Below are 19,052 nucleotides of genomic sequence, written 5' to 3'. Positions count from 1 at the left end.
CAACATGGCTCCCACGTTCACTCACTGATATTTATGCCCTCATGCAGCATACAGCATACTTTCATCTTATATATATATATATATATATATATATATATATATATATATATATATATATCTCATTTCGTAAATCATACGCACACGCCAGTTTGTTAAGTCTTAATTAGCTAGATTTTTCCATGCCGTTAAGTCTGCTAATTAGTGCTTAATTATTAGAAATGAGCCAAATGATTGGTACTATAAGTAGAATATGTTTTCGTCAGTAGCATTGAGTATTTACGTACACTAATGGAGCTATATATAAAGACTGATCGATGATGATAGCAAAGAGTCAAGTCATCGGCTCACCGTAGGGAAGGACTATGGAGGTATACTAGTACGTAATGTATAGGATTAAGATAATACGAAGGACGACATACAAATTGTGCTTTGTAGGCATTCCAATGATAATTTGACAAGTGTGCATAGATTTTTTACTTTATGTTTTTATGAATATTTTTGCATATGTGTTAAACTGTAATTTGCAGGAAAGAATAATGGCCCATTCTAGGGAACGACCAACATCAATGTCCTATGTATTTGGATAAGTGAAAAATGACTTATAGTACAAAAGTATAATGTGTTGTCATAAGTAATATATAAAGATTCGGAGCGATAAAATACTAATCGATGATCATCATTTTAATCAGACACCTATAGAATACATTAAAAGAGGAGAGACAAGATGTGTTTTGTATGTATGATCACCGTAGACAAGGACTTTAGATGTGTACTAGTACGTAACGTTTGTTATTAAGATTATAAGAAAGTACGTAGAAATTAAGTTTCGTTGGTATTTTCCATATAATAAAAGTTTATCCAAAGAGCACAAAAACAACAACTAGGGTTTAGAGTGAGGAACAGAAGTGAAGGTAGCTACTTGGATGTGACTGCATTTGAGTCGTATGTGATTTAGATGTCAAAAAGTAAAATGCGATAGTGAGTCAAGCTGCCATACTTTTGTCGACAGTTTCATAAGGTTTGTACGACCATTGTAGTATGCTTCTGTAACACAAGCAAGAAAATTATAGGAACCTTGTCTGATAAATTTAGAGTTAAGTGACATTTCTCTTTTGATCTACGTGTAACGATGTAATTAGTACGTACCCTGCAGACTTTTTTCGCTAAAAATATAAAATCATAGAGCATGCATGTGGTACGTACGTCTCGACATGTATGATCAAATTCTACATATGGCTTTTATTACAAGCACTTTTACAATAAGACAATGTGAACGGTTTTCTACCTGCATCCAGCCAAATGGGAAAAATTACAAAAATAATAAGCCATAGAGTGTAAAATTGCCAACAATCTTTGAACTATTTTGTACTGATATGCTGCATTTTGCTATAAATTGCAAGGCTGATTGCAGTTGGAGGCTCCAATACTCAAATGTTGAAGCTCTGTTTTTAGGTCCAATTAAAATTACATAGATTAGGTTAGGCTTTGGTCCTTTCATTTATATTATTTGAGAGATGACAAGATGTTGCAAGTAGGCAATGCATTGCATGCACACTCGGTCTCAGCTCAAGTCAAAGATCTTCAGTCATGGCTCATGGGCAAGCCCTTTAAGTATCCACGTCAATTGATGACGCAAAAACTATGCCGGCCGGCCCACGCGTGTTGTATATTTTAACCCTCAACGGAAGGAAAGACCTTGTTTTTCTAAGACTAGCTCCAATAGGTGGTTGGAAAGAGAGTTGTGGGAAAAATGACACTTAAGTCGGAACGAGGTTGGAATCTGAATGAGGTTGGAATCGGATGGAGAAAAACTTGAATAAGATACAATATGTCTTATCATGTGACATTACCGAGTCTGGAAAAATAACATTTAATTAGAAGTTGAAATGAGTTTGAAATCAAACGGAGAAACTTTTTTAGGATTGTTTGTCTCGTGTGTGTGTGAAAATATGACTTTTACTTAGGAGTTTAGACCGAATGACGGAAAATTTTGACTAGGGTTGTATTCCATCACGTAGTAACTATTAAGCGTGAAAACTGACATTTGTTAAGAATCATAACTAAGTCATAATTGGAGCTACAAAATTTTAAATAAAGTAGTTTTCGTTACATGACAATAGCTACAGTACTATTGGCAAGACATTCATATCAATGTATGTTAAATCACACCAAATTATCACGTAACATATAATTTTCATCTAAACCTAACTTCCAATATCCACTCATTTACGTCAAAATCCAAGGGCCACTTTTTTTTTTTCTCGTACAAAATTGTTTGGTAGATGTCATCTCCTCTTATCTCCAACTTTATTGGATTTCACATAGGGAACAAGAACCTCTTCAAATTTCTCGTACAATAAAGTAACCAACCCAAGCAAAGCAAAGGCATAGTTTTTTATTTTATTTTGTATATTATATTTTTAATGTGAGGGGGTATCTCTGCAGAGTGTCTGAGTTTTGTTATGCAGACTCACTTAAAAATGTCTCCCACTGAATTTTACCACAACAGCTTCAGAGAATATTAACTTTTTACTTCTTCTTTTTCTTTTTCTTTTTCAGTACTAGAAGTTCTCATGTTTTCTTTTGTTGTTTTGCTCCAACAACATTGGGTTGATTTAGTGCATGAGAAATGATGCTTTCACAAAACAGCAACGATTAAAAACATCGGGTATGAGATATTTTGGTATTTTTAACCGTTAGATTTTTGTTTAAAAATATAAAAAATAAAGTTCAAGGGTTAAAATATCCAGAGTATAGTGCCATTAGTAAATAGACGGAACTCTGATGATTGAATTGTGAGAATTTTTTAAAGAGTAATTGAAATTTGCGCCTCTGAAAAATGGATGAAAATAAACGACAATTGATGAAATAATTAAAAGGACAAAATGTTCTTAAAGTTCGCACTGAAGAGACGTTGGCACAAATTGAAAGTTTAGAGAGAACCAAACTAAAAAGTTCAAAAAGTGAAGTGAAACAAGACCTCTAAACGAAAATTTAACTTTCTTGAAAATCAATCGTAAACTTGTAATTTTGTAATGTAAAGCTAATGGGAAGAAGAATTTTTTTTTTTTTTGTGTTCAACAATCACCTGAACTAAGCCAAGTTAGCTAGCGCAGTGTGCTCTCTCCCTTCACACCCAAATCTAAATCCTCTTCCACGTATTTTCGGATTAGATTAATTAGAATATTGCCTGAATAAAAGAAAGAAATTATTGCCTTGAAGGAGTTGTACCATAATTTCTCCAAAGTTTGCTTGAGCCCAAAAAGGCAAAACCTACAAACTCCACACTACAAAACCCCACACCAACCCAAACCTCAAAGGCCTAACTCTATATGTAATATGGAGCAGAAAAGCAAGAAAACCAGCAAATAAAGGAGCATTTGGCAATGGGGAAACAGAAAGGTCGTAAAATGCTTTGATACAACTGTACTTATTGGTCAATGTCAAGCTAAGAACTGTACTACATTGGCGTTCAGAGTTTTAACTTTGGCTAGCATCAGTATTTTCTACACTGCAAATTTGAAGCTTTAAAATGAAAAACCGAAAAGCAAAATATGGCGAAATGCTCTTTTCTTTTGAAAATTAAGAATTGATGAAATCCTAGGTTTGATTTTTCTTGAAGAAAATAGACCAATGAATTGGCTCAACAAAAACTATTTTAGCGACCTATCTGAGCACTCATGACTCACCAAACTAATGCATGCTTCGCTACACAAAACAATTTCAATGAAAGAATAAACATATGCAAGAATAAGGTTAGACAATACGTCGTAAAGGTTCCCCAAAAATTTGAAGTACTGTACTAAGTAGCTTCAGGACGGCTCTTATGTCAAGACGCCTATTTTAGTCGAATGTCAAGACATCAATTGAATGACTTGAGGTGGAAAACTTGGCAGTTTGAGACATACGACATCTTTGTTGCTGCCTCATTGAACTTCTTGGCGGCATCATCATTCTCTTCTAAGCTAATCTGACCAAAAAACTTAGACCACCAGGATGTGCTCCTCAATTTGGCCTTCGCAAAGAAAACACGCCAATATGTCAGTTATCCAGTGAATAAAAACAACGATGTAAACCCTGATAAAATTTACAAAAACAAGATAAGGTAGAATGATAAGATGGATGATCTGAATGTTTGTCCCTCCTTCCCCCACCAGGGGAAGATACATGTACATTGTTCACGCATGGGAAAACCATAAAAGTTTTGATATCCCAATAAAACAATCAAATACGAAAACAAATATTAAAAGGCAGAAGGGTATAAAGACATGGACAATGAACATAACATATCTATCTATTCGGCATGTTCAAGGTTCATAGAATAAGAATAACTATATGTGCAGCAGTTACTTACCGCCCTCCCAAATTTGGAGACCTCAGCAGCTTTAGCTCTCTGCTTGCGAGGATAGCCTGTATGAAAAATTATCAAACATCTTACGAACTCAGATAGATTTGTAAATTCCTCCCATCTAAATGTGAGTTTTGTAATGCTACGTGAGAAATACATCTTCAAATTCGTAAGAAGCAAAACCAGGTGAACTACATGGGAGTCAAAAGGCACATTTCATTGACCTTTTCAAAACAACTGATAGTGTTCAGTGTCACAATCCGTCAAAATTCTTAAAACACATTGTCACAAATTGTTACAAGAGAAGACAGGTTATAGAGCTCCAAATCCAAACTCATGCCATATTTGCGGTAAGGCATGGATTCCAGAAACACATAAAATTGGGATTATATGGATTTGAACAGTAACTGAGATTCAATGAAATAAGAGCTTACCTGTAAAGACCACAAGACCATCAGACGACACCCTTGCCAAATCAGGGAGGGTTCTGTTGAGGTATCTTTCAGACAAATAATCCAACGCATCCGAAACAAGTATAAGAGAAAATGACTTTGGCCTGTACGGAAGTGGATACTTGATATCAACAACACGCACAATGTCTTTGCGCACAAGAGCTTTACAACTTCTACCAGCATCCTCTACATCGTAGGGTTCCACACCCCAGGCTTCAGTTTCTTCCTCACTCAGCAATTTGGAAACCACAGTACAAGTATCGGGCCCAACGTGCAAAACCTTATGCATGCTGTCGCCATACGCTTTCTTCAAAACGGGAATTGCTCGTTGGACCTCCACCGTGCATGAGTAATCACCTGCAGCTAAAATCCTCATATGAGGTAGCATAGAGACAAGTTCATACACCAGAAAAAAATGCAACAAAACATTGAAAACATGAACCAAATTTGCCACCAGCTTTGTCAATTCATACCATTTTCCAAAAGGGTACTGATTTTCACACTCCCGTTCTCTCCTTCTGCAGTCATCTCCTTATTTATGTTCCTTTTTTCTCCTTTGATTCACTCAATCCAAGGGCTAAAAAAAAGAGAGTGCCGGAGACAAAAGGGAGTGCGAAAATCACTTCCCTTTCCGAAACTACAGGCTAGGATTTAACTTCACAAGCTTTAACATAACTTCGGAACGAAATTCTAATCATTTTCATCTAAACATTAAAAGTACTGGCTTTAATCTTTTATACTCACTTGCACTAAAAGAAAACAGAAAAACGTTATCTTTAATTTAAGCATAGGCTATATGAAAAAAAAAACCCCAGAAAATGAAACAAAATTACCTTCAACCCTGCTAACAACACCTTTAAGATTGCCACCTCCACCTGCATTAATCCATACATAATACAAAACAAATCCAAATTAATTATACATTAAGCAAACGCGAATCTATATCTTATAAAAATCAAAACTTCAAGAAAGCAAAACGCTTCTTACCTCTGCCGCTGTATGAATACGCAAGAAGAAGCAATGCTCCCTGAAAATTTAATCATTTGCTTTAATCCCATTATTCTAATTAACCAAGCATTAACTTTTAAACCAAAAAAATTAAGGGAAATGACAAATGAGTGTTAATTAATCACCACGGCAACGAGGGCGACCAATAAGATCGGAGAAGACTTGGATTTGGAATAGGAAGAACCTGCGAACAGAGCTCCGCCGTTGTCCCCGAACCGTCGAGACGTGTCCAAATTCAGAGTCACCGGCCTCCGTGACATGGCTGTTGGACGAAAATATGACTTGCTGGAAAATGGTAATTAATTAGCGAGCAAAATAATTAATTAATTGATAATTTGTTTAATTATTAATTAATTAATTAATTAATACTGAATTACCGGAAGAAGAGGCGCTAAAGAACCGACATTGGATCGGATTTGTCTGGTGCTGACTGAGACTGTGGAGGTTCTGCGTTCTGGCTGGGAGTTGAAGACGACGGTTCGTTTTTCTTTTTGGTGCGAATCACCAACGGTCTGGATCGACGAAGAAAATTAGTTTGGGCCTGATGGGCTCATGAGCCAAACGGCCCCATCACCCACATTTTATGACAGAATTGCTTGAACTTTTCATTTTTTTTCTTACTAATAACCAGTTGGGCCTATTGAGCCATCATCATACGGCCCACCAATTGATAGGCCCATGTCATCAAAGATTGGAGATCGGGTTCCCTGAATCAGGTGTCCGGTGTCCCTCCGTCTCCAGCTCCATTTCCATTGAGAATCGAGACAGAGTCGTATTCAAAGGCGGTGTAAAGGCAATACAATTCGTGAAAAGTCCAATCTTTCTGCTTTTGAAGAGCAAAAAAGAAGGGGAAAAAACCCCAACCATGGTTGCTGGGTTTCCTGAGCATTTACAGTCTGCGAAGAGTGAGGATTGCTGAATTCGATACCCAAAGTTTGAGAATTTCTGGAAAATGGGCGGCGGCGACGACGACGGTGATCGGAGTAGGAATAGGAATGGGCCGTGGACGCCGCCGGGAAGACCGTATGAGGCAAAAGAGGAAGACATGAAGATTTGGGGGATTCTGGTGTTTGGTCTAATTGGCGCCACCGCCACCACTCTCGCCGTAAGTTCACATCTCTTCATTCCTATATTTTTCTTTCGGTTCGAATGCGAGTCCAATCTGCAGCATTAATGGCGGAGAGGAATTGAGAATTGAAAATTGTGTGGGAATTTGGCAGGTTTCTCAGCTCCGTAGGACTGTTGATTGGGTGTATACACAGGTAGATATCATATGAGTAATGGGTTTACCGTCGATTTTAATAAATTCGAAACCTTTTCGTTACTTGAGAACCGAAAATTCAAAGCTTGAAATGGAGAAGAGAACGTAGTTAATGTAGATGCAAGTCCTCTTTGAAAGTGATACTTTTCGTTTCCTTTTAGAAATTAATGTGTGGGTACGTTAGTAGTACTTGGGGCTGACCATGTCTGTGATTGCATGAAAAAGTTGTTCAGATCACCGTCGACGGGGAGAGGAAGTGGCAGTTCATTCCGGACATCTTTTCAGGAGGAAGCATGGAAAAGATATAACCGTCGGATGCAAGAGGAGTATGAAGAAGAAATGGAGAGAGTGGTGAGTTATAGCTCCTGTATGTTGTTTTTCGATTTTCTTTTCAGCATCTTTTGATTAGTTAGCACGCTTGATTGTAAGAAGCCTGATTAAAAAATTGTGGCTCTAATCTAGTATTTTAACTCTGAGAGTGCATTTTTCTGGCCACTTACTATAACTGCAGTTTTGCCTAGTCGTCACTTGCTTCACAAAAACATTCTCAGGCTCTCAGCTCTGAATTCGATATTTTCAATTCCAATTTTAGAGTTCTTAGTGACATTACGAAGTTGACTTGAATCGAGATTTTCATCATGATTTTCTATCTTATGTAGGAACGTATTAGGCGTATGCAAAATGTTTTCAATAGAGAGAGGAACAAACACAAAAGGACCTACGAAAGCTGGAGGGAAAACAGTCAAGGTGGATATCATCAACAATTCCAGCGAGAGGATTGGTATTGGAAGACTGATACATCCTTTAAGGACCGGAGGAGTAACTTCAGGGAAACTCCTAGAGAAAATGCCAACTATTTGTTATCACATCACTACTCAGTTTTAGGCCTTGACAGGTAAAGCTAGTGTTTGCAGAAACCTAATCGCTTTATCGTAATTATTTCCTCACTTTTGTATTCTATTGAACTTCCTGTCAGCTGTAGTTTTAAGAAAATAAATATGGTGAACTTGTTAATTATATTGGAGGAAAGCAGTTGGATAGAAGAACAGAATTTTGATGGAACTTCTAAGCTTTCATACTAATTTCCCTCTCCTCTTGTGGTATTTAACAATACGATAGATACAGTTTCGTTGATTGTAGCTAGCGGCTAGAAATAGTAGATTATACATACCCATGTCCTGAATCTTTGTTGCTTGTTTTATAAATTTGAACTTCAGTACACAATTAGGTATCTTGTGTTGGAATAGCACACTCAAATTTATGGAGTTTTGCAAATGTGTTACTAGGAGGCCAAACCTATCTATGTCAACGATATTTTTTAGATTCAAGCAAACTAAGCGAGAGTGAAGCAAGATGTGTGCCATTCTGAAACAGATAAAGTTTCACTTCATAAAATTGGATTAAATCCGTGATCTTCGTTCTTGTGTATCTTTTATTTTAAGATGTAATGTCCTGAAGATGAGGTCTGCTGGACATGCGTTTGCATGATAATTCAATCAGATCAATAACAAACAATAAACTTGAGATTTTCACTTCTCTTCTTTTTTCAACAGGTTTAGAAAGGCACCTTACTCGGATGCTGAGATTAAGGTATTTTTCCCCACGTTTTTGTGTACTGTTTATATGTAAAGTGCTTTCCCAAAAGAAAATGTGTTTGTCCCTCTTTCCCCTATTACTCCTACGACTATCTCTATGTTGACTAGTTTAGAGTGTGTTGGTTGTGTATCATGTTCTTTTATTGCTGCAGAAATGAGTGATTGACTTGCGACATTTTCTTGTAAATATAACATTTGTCTTTGGAATGACAACGGTGAAAATACGTGGGACTGGTGTATGGTAAAACATGGGATGGTTAGAACTATATGCTGTGTTGACAAAACCGTTTACCGAGTCATTTTTGCTTCTATTATGTTGTATTCTTGCATTGGCAATAGTAATAACTTGACTCTCGCAGACGGCATTTAGGACCAAGGCGAAGCAGTTTCACCCCGACCAGAACCAAAACAATAAAGGTGGGTATCATGGGCACATTACCGAATTCTAGTAAGCCGGTGACATTGCTTTGCATTGAAGTTTGTTTTTTGAATTTTGATGCAGAGGCTGCTGAAGCAAAGTTTAAAGAGGTAATGACGTCGTACGAGGCAATAAAGAAAGAGAGGGGGAACTGAGTTAGTGAACTGGCTGATACAGCTGAGATTTTGGCGAAGTTGAAGCACGCTAAGGTTGTGCGGTATTCAACTTGGCACTTCTACATTCCTTTGCAGTACATTAGTCAACAGATAAACGTAATCCCGAGTAGGTTAATCTTCTTCGCCTTTCGAGATGGAATATGAAAGTTTGTTTCTAATGTTGTATCATACGGGAATAATCCGCCTTTTTTTTTTTTTTTTTTTTTTTTTTTTTTTTTTTTGGTATACCGGCATAAAAAGCAAAGGGGCTATGTATTTGGGGAACATATTATGCATTCATACTATAGGGTTTTGTTGTAACATAATTTGATTTTAACAATTTTCACATTATATAAGGTACTTCATGTCTCCAGTGGTTTATATTAAGCTGCCGTTATTTTGTGTCGTACTCACGTTCCTTATTGGCCATTAGAAGTGTCGTTTATTTTTATGGATTTTTTTCTTGCGATACAAGCAATATCGAGGGAGGGAGAAGTCAAACTTGGGACCTCAGGTGCAAGAAATTATGCATGGATTTTGAATCTTCCATAATGTACTTGAAAAAAAAAATAAAGGTATGAACACATAGAAAGAACGAGTCCTAAAAAACAAAATATGCGGTTACTACAACAAATATTTCTGTTTTTTTTTGCATTCACCTTCCCCTCAACTGCAGATGAGGAATGGCCGGGAGCAGTACCCATCGGAAAATCCTCTCCCAACAGCGCTGTACCATCAGTTTACGCAATCTTCGGTCTTTTTCACCTGCTTCTCGCTTGAGACGGGTGCTCTGTAATATGCCGGAACTGTTGCGGGGAAAAACATTTGTCTAACTCCTTCCGCCTTGATTATGGGGAATATGATTCCTGAGGCACTCTGCAGTGGAGACAATCGTATAATCAGAAATCAATTACGAAGCATATCCCGGATAAGTCTATTACGGAGAAGGGGAAGAAACAGCTTATACATACGGAAATTAATCTGGCTCCAATCCAGGCGCGTTTAGGTGATGGAAATGGCAGCAACAGACGACCAACACCATACACTGCAACGGCAAAGAAATGGAGAACCAAACTCAAAGGGCGAGGGTTCAACCCCGAAAGCAGAGAGACTGGTCCCGTAGAGAATACACCTCCGAGACTTAGATAGTCAAAGCAAGCCTGGCGCATTTCCTTCCTTGCTTGATCAGGTGAAGAAGAAAAGACCTTGTAAAGGGCACCCGCCAATGTATTTATTGTGGATGCCACTGGCTGCCAAATTGGAAGATTATACAGTCGGTAAGCCAAAGTTTAGATTACAATGAGACGCAAAAACGCAGAACATCCCGTTTTAAAACCCCAGAAAATTATTAAACTTTTTTACAACTTACCTTGCGAAGAGTGTAGAAGGATTCAAGATATTTGGACAGTGTAGATGGATCATTTAGGTTGCCCAAAGGCTTAAGAAGATTCCGCAGCACAACAATATCAGACAAGGCCACAGTCATTCCTCCGCCTGTCAGAGGGTGGCGCATGTTGAATGCATCCCCCATCAATAGAGCTCCAGGAGTAGGGTAGGGAGCGGCGGGCATGCTTCTGTTTGGCATTGTCCTTATGGTACCCTTATCCACTGCAGCTACGAAGGAATCATAAATTTGAGGGGGAATCTGCAATAAGAGAGCAGAGAAAACTTGAATCAAAATCCTGGATTTAACGAGTAAACAAAGTACAGAGAAAACGTATGTTAAATAACAACACTGCAGAACATAATATATGTACCTGAGGAGCCACCACAGTCTTCAAATACTTTGCCATTTCACCATTTGAAATGGAGGGAACTTTTTGTCCAGGTACATCAACCAGACAGCGAACCTCTGTGCTACTGATTTTATAGAACAAAATAGGAGAAGGGTCTGCTAATATAACATGTCCGTGGTTAGCATGTGGAAGATTGCAATTCTCCAGAACCAAGCCAACAAAACAAGAAGGCACATCCACCTGCAGAACACAAAATTAATAAATAAGAAGTTGACGGGAGCTGCTAGACATTAACAAGAAAAGTTGAATGTTAATTCTGCTTCTAGTTATTTTGCAGACAAATATAATGATATCACAACCTTACTATCCAAACCTCACCTTAGGATCACAAAGAGAGCGACGCAAGTTGGAGAAACAGCCATCACAAACAATAGTAAGAGGTGCATATGCGGTCATCTCTTCGCCAGTTTTAGTCTTGTATTGCACACCTTTAATTGTTCCCTTTTCTTCAAGCAGCGAAGTAACCGTTCCTTGTTCTAATTGCACACTACAGAATATAAAGAAAAAAAGAAAGTATAACTTCCGGTGAACAGAAAATCTTCAAACAAAGAAATGTATTGAACATTAGCACATGAAACTCGCCACCAAGTCAACAAGAAGAAACAAACACTATAAAAGAAACCAACATTTAATTTGTATCAAGTTATCAACCAAGGGAGAAAAGATGTACTTGGGAAGAGTTGCAGCCTTCTCCCTCATCCTCTGTATGAAACGGCCATTGTGAAAGCTCCTCCCAGACACATCTGAGTGAAATTTCTCCAAGGGATAAGAGAGCCTAGTATTTTTCCCATCCTTGAAAAGAGCATATCCAAAAACGCGCTGGGCATCAATTTGCTCCACACAATCTGCAGTAAAAAATAATTCAAATTTTATTAACTAATGATTTCTTATGTAATACAAGGCAAACAGAAACTGGCTGGGTAACATATACATCTCCATGGTAAAAAAGTTCAAATGAGTTTACCTTCTAGTCCCAGCTCAATTAATTTAAGGTAGCCTCCAGGTTGTAGTAATTCACCAACAATTCGGTCTGGCTCTGTCAAGTCTCGTTCGATCACATGCACCCGACGTCCATCCTGCAGTTCGAAGTACCCTTATCAATTTCCAAAAGGAAAAGAATTGGCACTAGAATCTAAACAGGTGAAAGAAAAACAAGCCAAACCTAGGCCAAATGGCATCTCCCTTACGGCATCTTTGCTATATCTTTAAAAAGTTTTGACAATCTTTCAAAGTAAGGATACAATATATAAAACTACATTAATAAAACCCTATTTGTCAACCAAAAGAAAGTGAAAAGACATCTTTGTCTTCTATCACAACAAAAAAGTTAAGGACAGTGACTTAATTTCACGAATAAAATTTTACTATTTTTCTTAAACCTCACCTACATATAAGTTTATCATCTCTAAAATTAAAAAATTTAAAAAAAAACAAAAAACAACCTCTCTCTCTCTCTCTCTCTCCTTCAATTTTAACAACCAAAGTAAAAAATTTCGCACACTTTGTGTGTGAGCATATACTAGTTCTTTAAATTAAAAAAAAGGTAAATCAAACAATATAAACAAGAAAAATTAACTGCAAAGTGCATGACATCTTAATTTCAATCCATGACCCACGATGTTAAGCTTGAATTCGGTCAGTAAGACAAATCTCGAAGCCCTTGTAATTACGCTAATTACAGGACCTGGAAATGTTAGCAAATGGATTATTGAGTCACCATTTTCTTCTTTGCTATGTCGCATTAGACTCTTCAAATGTAGGGAATCTACTTTTTTAGGTTTTGTTTTTTTTGGAAACTGTAGGGAATCTACTTTTGACAACTTCTGCTGAGTGGTTATACACCCATTGTGTCCTCTACGATGAAAAGTCCTAGATACTAGACAATTAAGGACTCAAAGTAAATTAAAATTAATCAAATAACTATTCAAAAAGTAATGTTTGAAACAATGACTACCCTAAACAAGAAATATCAAAGCTTGTGAAAAAATATATTCTTTAGGTTTATACCCTGAATAACAGGCATGATCCAATCAAATGTCTTACTACTCATAGTTACCTCAAACGAGAAAATTGCTGGATCGGATGCATTTTAAATTAACCACCACTTGCAATTTTAACTTTAAATAAGAAAATCGCTCGATTGGATGCATTTTAAATTAACAAACCACTTACAATTTTACCAATGTAGCATAAAAAATCCACAAGCAATATGTGCATAACCTAACGTTTGAACATAACTATTTGAGTGATACAGTAACCTCATCAGAGACTCGAAAACCAGATCGAACACCGCATCTTCGTCCATAATTCAGCATGATTAAGAAACTCATTAAGCATGATTTTTGTTTGTTAAATCTAATGCTTGTTTAACAAGGTTATTAGAGTAATTCTGCATAATGCTTCCATATGAATATGCATGCGTCCGTTGATGTCACTGTAGAATTAAACTATAATATATTAAATCAAAAAACCGAAATAAACTTTTCTGGAGCGTTAATTTTTTTTTTTGTTTTCCTTACCAATTCAGGCAAATTCAAACGCGTGCTTGGCAATCACAATTCCACATGGATTTAAATAACCACAAAAATTAAAGCAAAATGTGTTTGTTTCCCGAGAAAATGGAAGCAAAATTGTGTTTATTGTTTGTTTCCCGAGAAAATGCAAGCAAACCAGAGATGCAACTCAATCGAAGCATTTTCAATTTCGCTCACCTTGCCGAGAGTGTGAGCCAGAGCGGCGCCGGCGACACCGGCACCGACGATGATGACGTCGACGTCGCCGTCAGTGGATCTGCATTCTCCGTTGGAGACCATCACGCTCTTCACGCACTCGCTCCTATTCTCCTCCTCCACCAAACCTCTCCCTTTCTCGTCGCTCCTCTTCGCCAGCGCTCTGTACAGAAACACGGCGCCCAGCACGGTGGCGAAGATCCATCCGACCAAGTACTGATCCGCCATTCCTCCGAAACAACGACGCTTCTCCCTCCCTCTATTTCTCTCTGTGCGTGTGCGCGGCCTTTTATGGATGCCGCGGGCTCACACACACAGTCTCGCTCTCTCTCTGGTTTTCTGGAATATTCGGCACTCTGCGCTGGCGAATTGCCCTTTGAGTTTTTGTAACCGTTTGTTTCGGTTTGTTACAAGTTTTACAACGGAGCCACGAGATGTCGTGTCCAACGTTTAACAGGGCCTCGCCCTACCCACAGCTCACCCCTACCACGACGTATGCATACAGCTGTGCTGCTGATGCGAAATACGATGCGTTTTGTTGGATTCTATTCTAGCCTGCTGCGCCACGGCCCACGTGAGTGTGTTTCGGCTTTAACTGCGCGGATTGGGACCCTTTAATGTTTGGAGTACGATTTCTTTCTTTCCTTCTCCTCTTGCCAGACAAGTATACCACCGTCGGATCAGGAAATAGCTACTCTAACCCGTATCACATTGTTACTCTTAAAAATTACAAAATCTACGTGGCTTGCAGGTCAAGTAACTAATAAGCTAACTATGTCATTCGGTTGAATGCGGGGCTTGCCAACTCGTCGGCCAAGCTCGGCCGAGGAGTAAAATTTGTTGATGTTGCGTTGAGTGCGTTGCTGACTTCTTTATCTTGCGACTGCGGCCGAGGAAGGAACAAATCTCGGCCTTTTGATTCTCGAGCCTGAAGACAAAGCTGCTAATTCTACGAAATTCACAAATCGTCGGCGCCCGATTTGGTCACAGTGATTATATTCGTAAGAGTATAAACACGTCGAATCGACACCAGACTGTACGGACACAAGTATTCAAAGGTGATGTATGTCTTGATGGTGAATGTGGTTCAACCGTCGGAATGCCGAACTCTGAAACTCACTTGTGAGTATCCAATCATAAAATTAATTGGCGTCCAGTATGTCGAATGTCGTAACTCGTAACACCTTACTTCACCGAGAAGGCTAATAAGATGACATCTGCCAATAAGGATTCGAAAACCCTTATCGACCGAGACTTAGATAGGTAACCAGTCGGCCTCGACGTAGTGCTGTTTATCCAAACTGAAGGTGCTCCTCGGTCGGCTGATTCTACGGCAACAGTGTTGTTTATCCAAACTGAAGGTGTTCACCGGTTACCTTCACAATGCTGTTTATCCAAACTGAAGATGTGTTGGCGAGAAAAAGAAAAAAAAAATCTCAAGATGTTTGAAAGGTTTTGCGCAGGGTAGTTGTGGGTTGAATTGGAGGTCCTTTTCCCGTTGCCATTGCACCTGTATTTATAGGGCTGATGTACTTTGCTTGGCCAAGCCGTAAATCGTTGAGTCTCCTGATGTGTCACTGCTACTAGAAAATAATCTCTTAAGACTTCTGGTGTATCACGACTACCAAGCTGAAGCAATTCCTGAGTCTTCTTATGCCACAAATCTTCAATATTTAAATACACCAAATCTGACGAAATAGTGATGACTTTATCCCATCGTCATGTGATCAATGGTCAATAAATTACCGCATCATTATCTTCTGATAATTAGCTTTTCCATCATGTCCATAGGCTAAAGCCTACTATTTTTATTTTTATTTTTTTTAAATATCTAGATATAACCATCCTAATCACATCACATCACCATCTCACAATTTCACCTTTATCCCATGCATGCATGCATCCTGATCAAATTCATTTTTAGCTTCCAAGTGCCATTAGACATCCCAAATTAATTCGAACTGCACTGCTTGTTTGGGATATAATTCACATGGTTTAAAAAAACGCAGATAATTCATATTCAAAGATAATTATTATGATAAAAATCATAATATTATCCTCAAACAATAACAAAAATTATCTCCACTTTTTCATCCGACGGTTGAAAACTATGCATACTCAACGACCTTGATTACACGGGCTGATGGTGTAAATTTGAGTCCAAACATTCCTCCCCCCCCCCCCCCCCCCAGTTTCCTTAAACTTCAGCTCGTAAGCCGAATGGTTAAGAAATTTATACTTGTATTTGAATTTCTGCAGCTGCCAAATAACTCCACCGAATACATACTGATTCGGCAAAAGCATACTCCCATGAATCAAAATCTATGGTGGAAAACCTTTGGTCGAAGCCTTCAGACTAAAATCAATATTTGATGCTATTGATGGAATTTGGATAAACCATGTTTTTTACCAAACATCCCACCAAGCTAGCATGGGTGAAATAGTGTCAAGGTCGTTGAACATGATCCAGCGTCAGTCGAAATGATTTGCCGAAGTGGCATGCTTTATGGCTATGTGTAATTGCCAGCCGAGTGCCTTTTATCTCACATGCATTATTTTATTTCAGCACCATCGAAACTAAGCTACAACCGTCGAGAACCAACAAAACAAACTGCTTGAAGTGTCTCCACAACCAGTCGAAGTCACATTAATAACTGGCCGAATACACCTCACTAGCCTGGTAACAAATCATGATTCCTCACGCCTCATGTCCATAGGCTGGCCTATCACCTATTTATGTATGCGTTTTTATATACATATTCCCCACTTAAATCATCGTCAGCATCATTCCTTATTTCACAAGCACTGGCCGAATAAATGTTGTGCATCGGTTCGACATGGAGGCTAAATGAGTTACATCAAATCTCTCTGCTTACCTCCCCCAAGAAAGGATGCAGCATGGCGTCGAATGGCCACCAAAAAGTAAGCCGAGGCATCAAATATTATATTGGCTTGGCATGATAATCAAACGTCGGCCGAGCTCAGCCTGCCTATATATATATACTAATCTTTGGAAAACCAACCTCTGAACAGTCAACTCCAACCAAAGCATGAGGCATCCAAATCAATATTTCAAAGGTATAGACTCCAAAGCTACTATCAAATCCGCGGTCTTTATTTGGCCAAACTTTCTTCCTTCCTTTTTTTTTTTGTACGAGGGCTCAATGCTCGTATGTCCCCCTATTTTCTTAAGTATCGGCCGAGAGGCCGAATGGTTAAGAAAATAATTTAGCAAACAGAAATAAAAGTGGCCGAACCATAAACAGGAGGAGGCCAACGATGCTTTATTCCCAGCTAAGATCTTTTAATATTAAAATTCTCAAATTGATTTCGCTGTAGGCTAGATAAAGAATTTTCTCCAAATATTTTTGACTTGATGTAATATTTTTCATTTTCGGCCGCCGAATGTGTTGAACAATTATTATGTCCCCCAGGCATAATTACTTCGTCAATTTCGGCTTTCACCTCGAACAACTTAGCCGAACGAGATTTCTCCATATCGGCTTTATCACCAACAATCATATCGATTGGCGTAGCTTTGGCGTCTAAAACCATGTCTCCAATTACCATATCAATTGATGTGGTTTTATGATCTGAAGTCGTGTATTAGTTTTGTTTGTCATTGGAACACACCTCTGACGAATCATTTTCTGAGTCAATTTTTGGCTCAGAAACTTGAACATTTTCTTCTAGGCCTACCACACTTTCAGTCTCGACTGAAAAAATAGGTGACCTAGGTTTTTCTTCTTGGCCGACCATATTTTCAATCTCGACCGAAAAAATGGGTGGTCTTTGTCCTTCGGCCAAATTAACAATTTTCTTAGGCCAATGTCTGACTACGGCCGAGGCGGAAAATTGCCCCCCGGTCCCAACCAATCATTCCTCAAATGGAATCGATTTGTAGTCGAAAACATAAGGAAAATATTTTCCATCTAACCATGTATTAAATCAAGCCCTGTCTTCATTTACCCATTGCTCTTGCAGGGTAACAGGAGCTTTTATTCTCAACATGTAAGCGAATGACTTTTGCATCTCTGTATGGCCATGAAGAATTTTTTCCACTTCCAAAGATCTTTTTCGTTCCTCATTGTATTTTTTCAATTCCTCTAGGAGCTCGTACAATCGGCTACGTGGAGCCGGATTGGAATCTTGATATATCATATAAACTTCGTAGTTTTAGCACTCTGTCCCACCGAGCATGCCAAAATGTTGACCCTAAAAATTACAAAGCCTACGTGGCGCACAAGCCGAGTAACTAATAAGCTAACTACATCCTTCGGTTGAATGCGGGGGGTGCCAACTCGTCGGCCAATCTCGGCCGAGGAATAAAATTTGTTGATGTTGCATTGAGCGCGTTGCTGACTTCTTTATCTTACGACTACGGCCGAGGAAGGAACAAATCTCGGCCTTTGGATTATCGAGCCTGAAGACAGAGCTGCTAATTCTGCGAAGTTCACAAATCGTCGGCGCCCGATTCGATCACAGTGATTATATTCGTAAGAGTATAAGCACGTCGAATCGACACCAGACTGTACGGACACAAGTATTCAAAGGTGATGTATGTCTTGATGGTGAATGTGGTTCGGCCGTCGGAATGCCGAACTCTGAAACTCACTTGTGAGTATCCAATCATAAAATCACTCGGCGTCTAGTACGCCGAATGCCGTAACTCGTAACACCTTACTTCGCCGAGAAGGCTAATAAGATGATATCTACCAATAAGGATTCGAAAACCCTTCTCGACCGAGACTTAAATAGGTAACCAGTCGGCCTCGACGCAGTGCTGTTTATCCAAACTGAAGGTGCTCCTCAATCGGCTGATTTTACGGCAACAGTGTTGTTTATCCAAACTAAAGGTGTTCGCTGGTTGCCTTCACAGTGCTGTTTATCCAAACTGAAGATACGTTGGCGAGAAAAAGAAAATAAAAAATCTCAAAATGTTTGAGAGGTTTTGCGCATGGCAGTTGTGGGTTGAATTGGAGGTCATTTTCCCGTTGCCATTGCACCTGTATTTATAGGGTTGATGTACTTTGCTTCGCCAAGCCGTAAATCACTGAGTCTCCTGATGTGTCACGGCTACTAGAAAATAATCTCTTAAGACTTCTGATGTATCACGACTACCAAGCTGAAGCAATCCCTGAGTTTTCTTATGCCACAAATCTTCAATATTTAAATACACCAAATCTGACGAAATAGTGATGACTTTATCCCATCGTCATGTGATCAATGGTCAAGAAATTACTACATCATTATCTTCTGATAATTTGCTTTTCCATCATGTCCATAGGCT

General features: G+C 38.7%; 3 protein-coding genes across 5 annotated transcripts; 1 reads left to right on the top strand and 2 right to left on the bottom strand.

The window, feature by feature from the left end:
• Positions 1-3,589: 3,589 nt before the first annotated feature.
• Positions 3,590-6,298, bottom strand: LOC137717156 (putative pectin methylesterase CGR3). Of its 2 annotated transcripts, none has more exons than XM_068456461.2 (7): positions 6,186-6,298; positions 5,934-6,093; positions 5,788-5,827; positions 5,634-5,675; positions 4,783-5,163; positions 4,355-4,410; positions 3,590-4,015 (listed from the first exon to the last, which is right to left on the bottom strand). In XM_068456461.2, exons 2-7 carry the CDS (start codon positions 6,066-6,068, stop codon positions 3,863-3,865), a joined length of 807 nt encoding a protein of 268 aa, XP_068312562.1. In that variant the 5' UTR covers positions 6,069-6,093; positions 6,186-6,298; the 3' UTR covers positions 3,590-3,862. The 2 variants fall into 2 exon arrangements, with proteins under 2 accessions (XP_068312562.1, XP_068312569.1); XM_068456468.2 differs by having other exon boundaries at positions 4,783-5,157.
• Positions 6,299-6,530: 232 nt separating this feature from the next.
• Positions 6,531-9,606, top strand: LOC137744942 (uncharacterized). 2 transcript variants are annotated; one of them, XM_068484765.2, is made up of 7 exons: positions 6,531-6,913; positions 7,029-7,070; positions 7,295-7,420; positions 7,729-7,964; positions 8,623-8,659; positions 9,024-9,081; positions 9,167-9,606. In XM_068484765.2, the coding sequence occupies exons 1-7, from the start codon at positions 6,761-6,763 to the stop codon at positions 9,235-9,237; spliced, it is 723 nt and encodes a 240-aa protein (XP_068340866.1). In that variant the 5' UTR covers positions 6,531-6,760; the 3' UTR covers positions 9,238-9,606. The 2 variants fall into 2 exon arrangements, with proteins under 2 accessions (XP_068340866.1, XP_068340874.1); XM_068484773.2 differs by lacking the exon at positions 7,029-7,070 and having other exon boundaries at positions 6,583-6,913.
• Positions 9,607-9,752: 146 nt separating this feature from the next.
• On the bottom strand, positions 9,753-14,420 carry LOC137744933 (squalene monooxygenase SE1). Its single transcript, XM_068484754.2, has 8 exons — positions 13,745-14,420; positions 11,998-12,109; positions 11,704-11,878; positions 11,352-11,520; positions 10,995-11,213; positions 10,607-10,882; positions 10,209-10,487; positions 9,753-10,113 (listed from the first exon to the last, which is right to left on the bottom strand). Exons 1-8 carry the CDS (start codon positions 13,988-13,990, stop codon positions 9,973-9,975), a joined length of 1,617 nt encoding a protein of 538 aa, XP_068340855.1. The 5' UTR covers positions 13,991-14,420; the 3' UTR covers positions 9,753-9,972.
• Positions 14,421-19,052: the final 4,632 nt, after the last annotated feature.

This window comes from Pyrus communis, chromosome 15, assembly GCF_041283825.1.
Source record: "Pyrus communis isolate YQ-2024b chromosome 15, ASM4128382v1, whole genome shotgun sequence".
Classification (NCBI taxonomy): domain Eukaryota; kingdom Viridiplantae; phylum Streptophyta; class Magnoliopsida; order Rosales; family Rosaceae; genus Pyrus; species Pyrus communis.
Note: the sequence above shows the minus strand (reverse complement) of the source record. Positions and strands in the feature narration are given on the sequence as shown.

What these genes read in the sequence shown, in the direction of transcription:
- LOC137717156 (XM_068456461.2), bottom strand. Translation starts at nt 6,068, where the DNA reads ATGTCACGGAGGCCGGTGACTCTGAATTTGGACACGTCTCGACGGTTC. An exon ending in TGTTGTTAGCAGGGTTGAAG is followed by an intron (nt 5,164 to 5,633) that starts GTAATTTTGTTT and finishes TGAGGATTTTAG; the next exon opens with CTGCAGGTGATTACTCATGC. An exon ending in TCTCCAAATTTGGGAGGGCG is followed by an intron (nt 4,016 to 4,354) that starts GTAAGTAACTGC and finishes TTCTTTGCGAAG; the next exon opens with GCCAAATTGAGGAGCACATC.
- LOC137744942 (XM_068484765.2), top strand. Translation starts at nt 6,761, where the DNA reads ATGGGCGGCGGCGACGACGACGGTGATCGGAGTAGGAATAGGAATGGG. An exon ending in AAGAAGAAATGGAGAGAGTG is followed by an intron (nt 7,421 to 7,728) that starts GTGAGTTATAGC and finishes TATCTTATGTAG; the next exon opens with GAACGTATTAGGCGTATGCA. An exon ending in ACTCGGATGCTGAGATTAAG is followed by an intron (nt 8,660 to 9,023) that starts GTATTTTTCCCC and finishes TGACTCTCGCAG; the next exon opens with ACGGCATTTAGGACCAAGGC.
- LOC137744933 (XM_068484754.2), bottom strand. Translation starts at nt 13,990, where the DNA reads ATGGCGGATCAGTACTTGGTCGGATGGATCTTCGCCACCGTGCTGGGC. An exon ending in AATTGAGCTGGGACTAGAAG is followed by an intron (nt 11,879 to 11,997) that starts GTAAACTCATTT and finishes TTTTTACTGCAG; the next exon opens with ATTGTGTGGAGCAAATTGAT. An exon ending in AAGGCTGCAACTCTTCCCAA is followed by an intron (nt 11,521 to 11,703) that starts GTACATCTTTTC and finishes TATATTCTGTAG; the next exon opens with TGTGCAATTAGAACAAGGAA.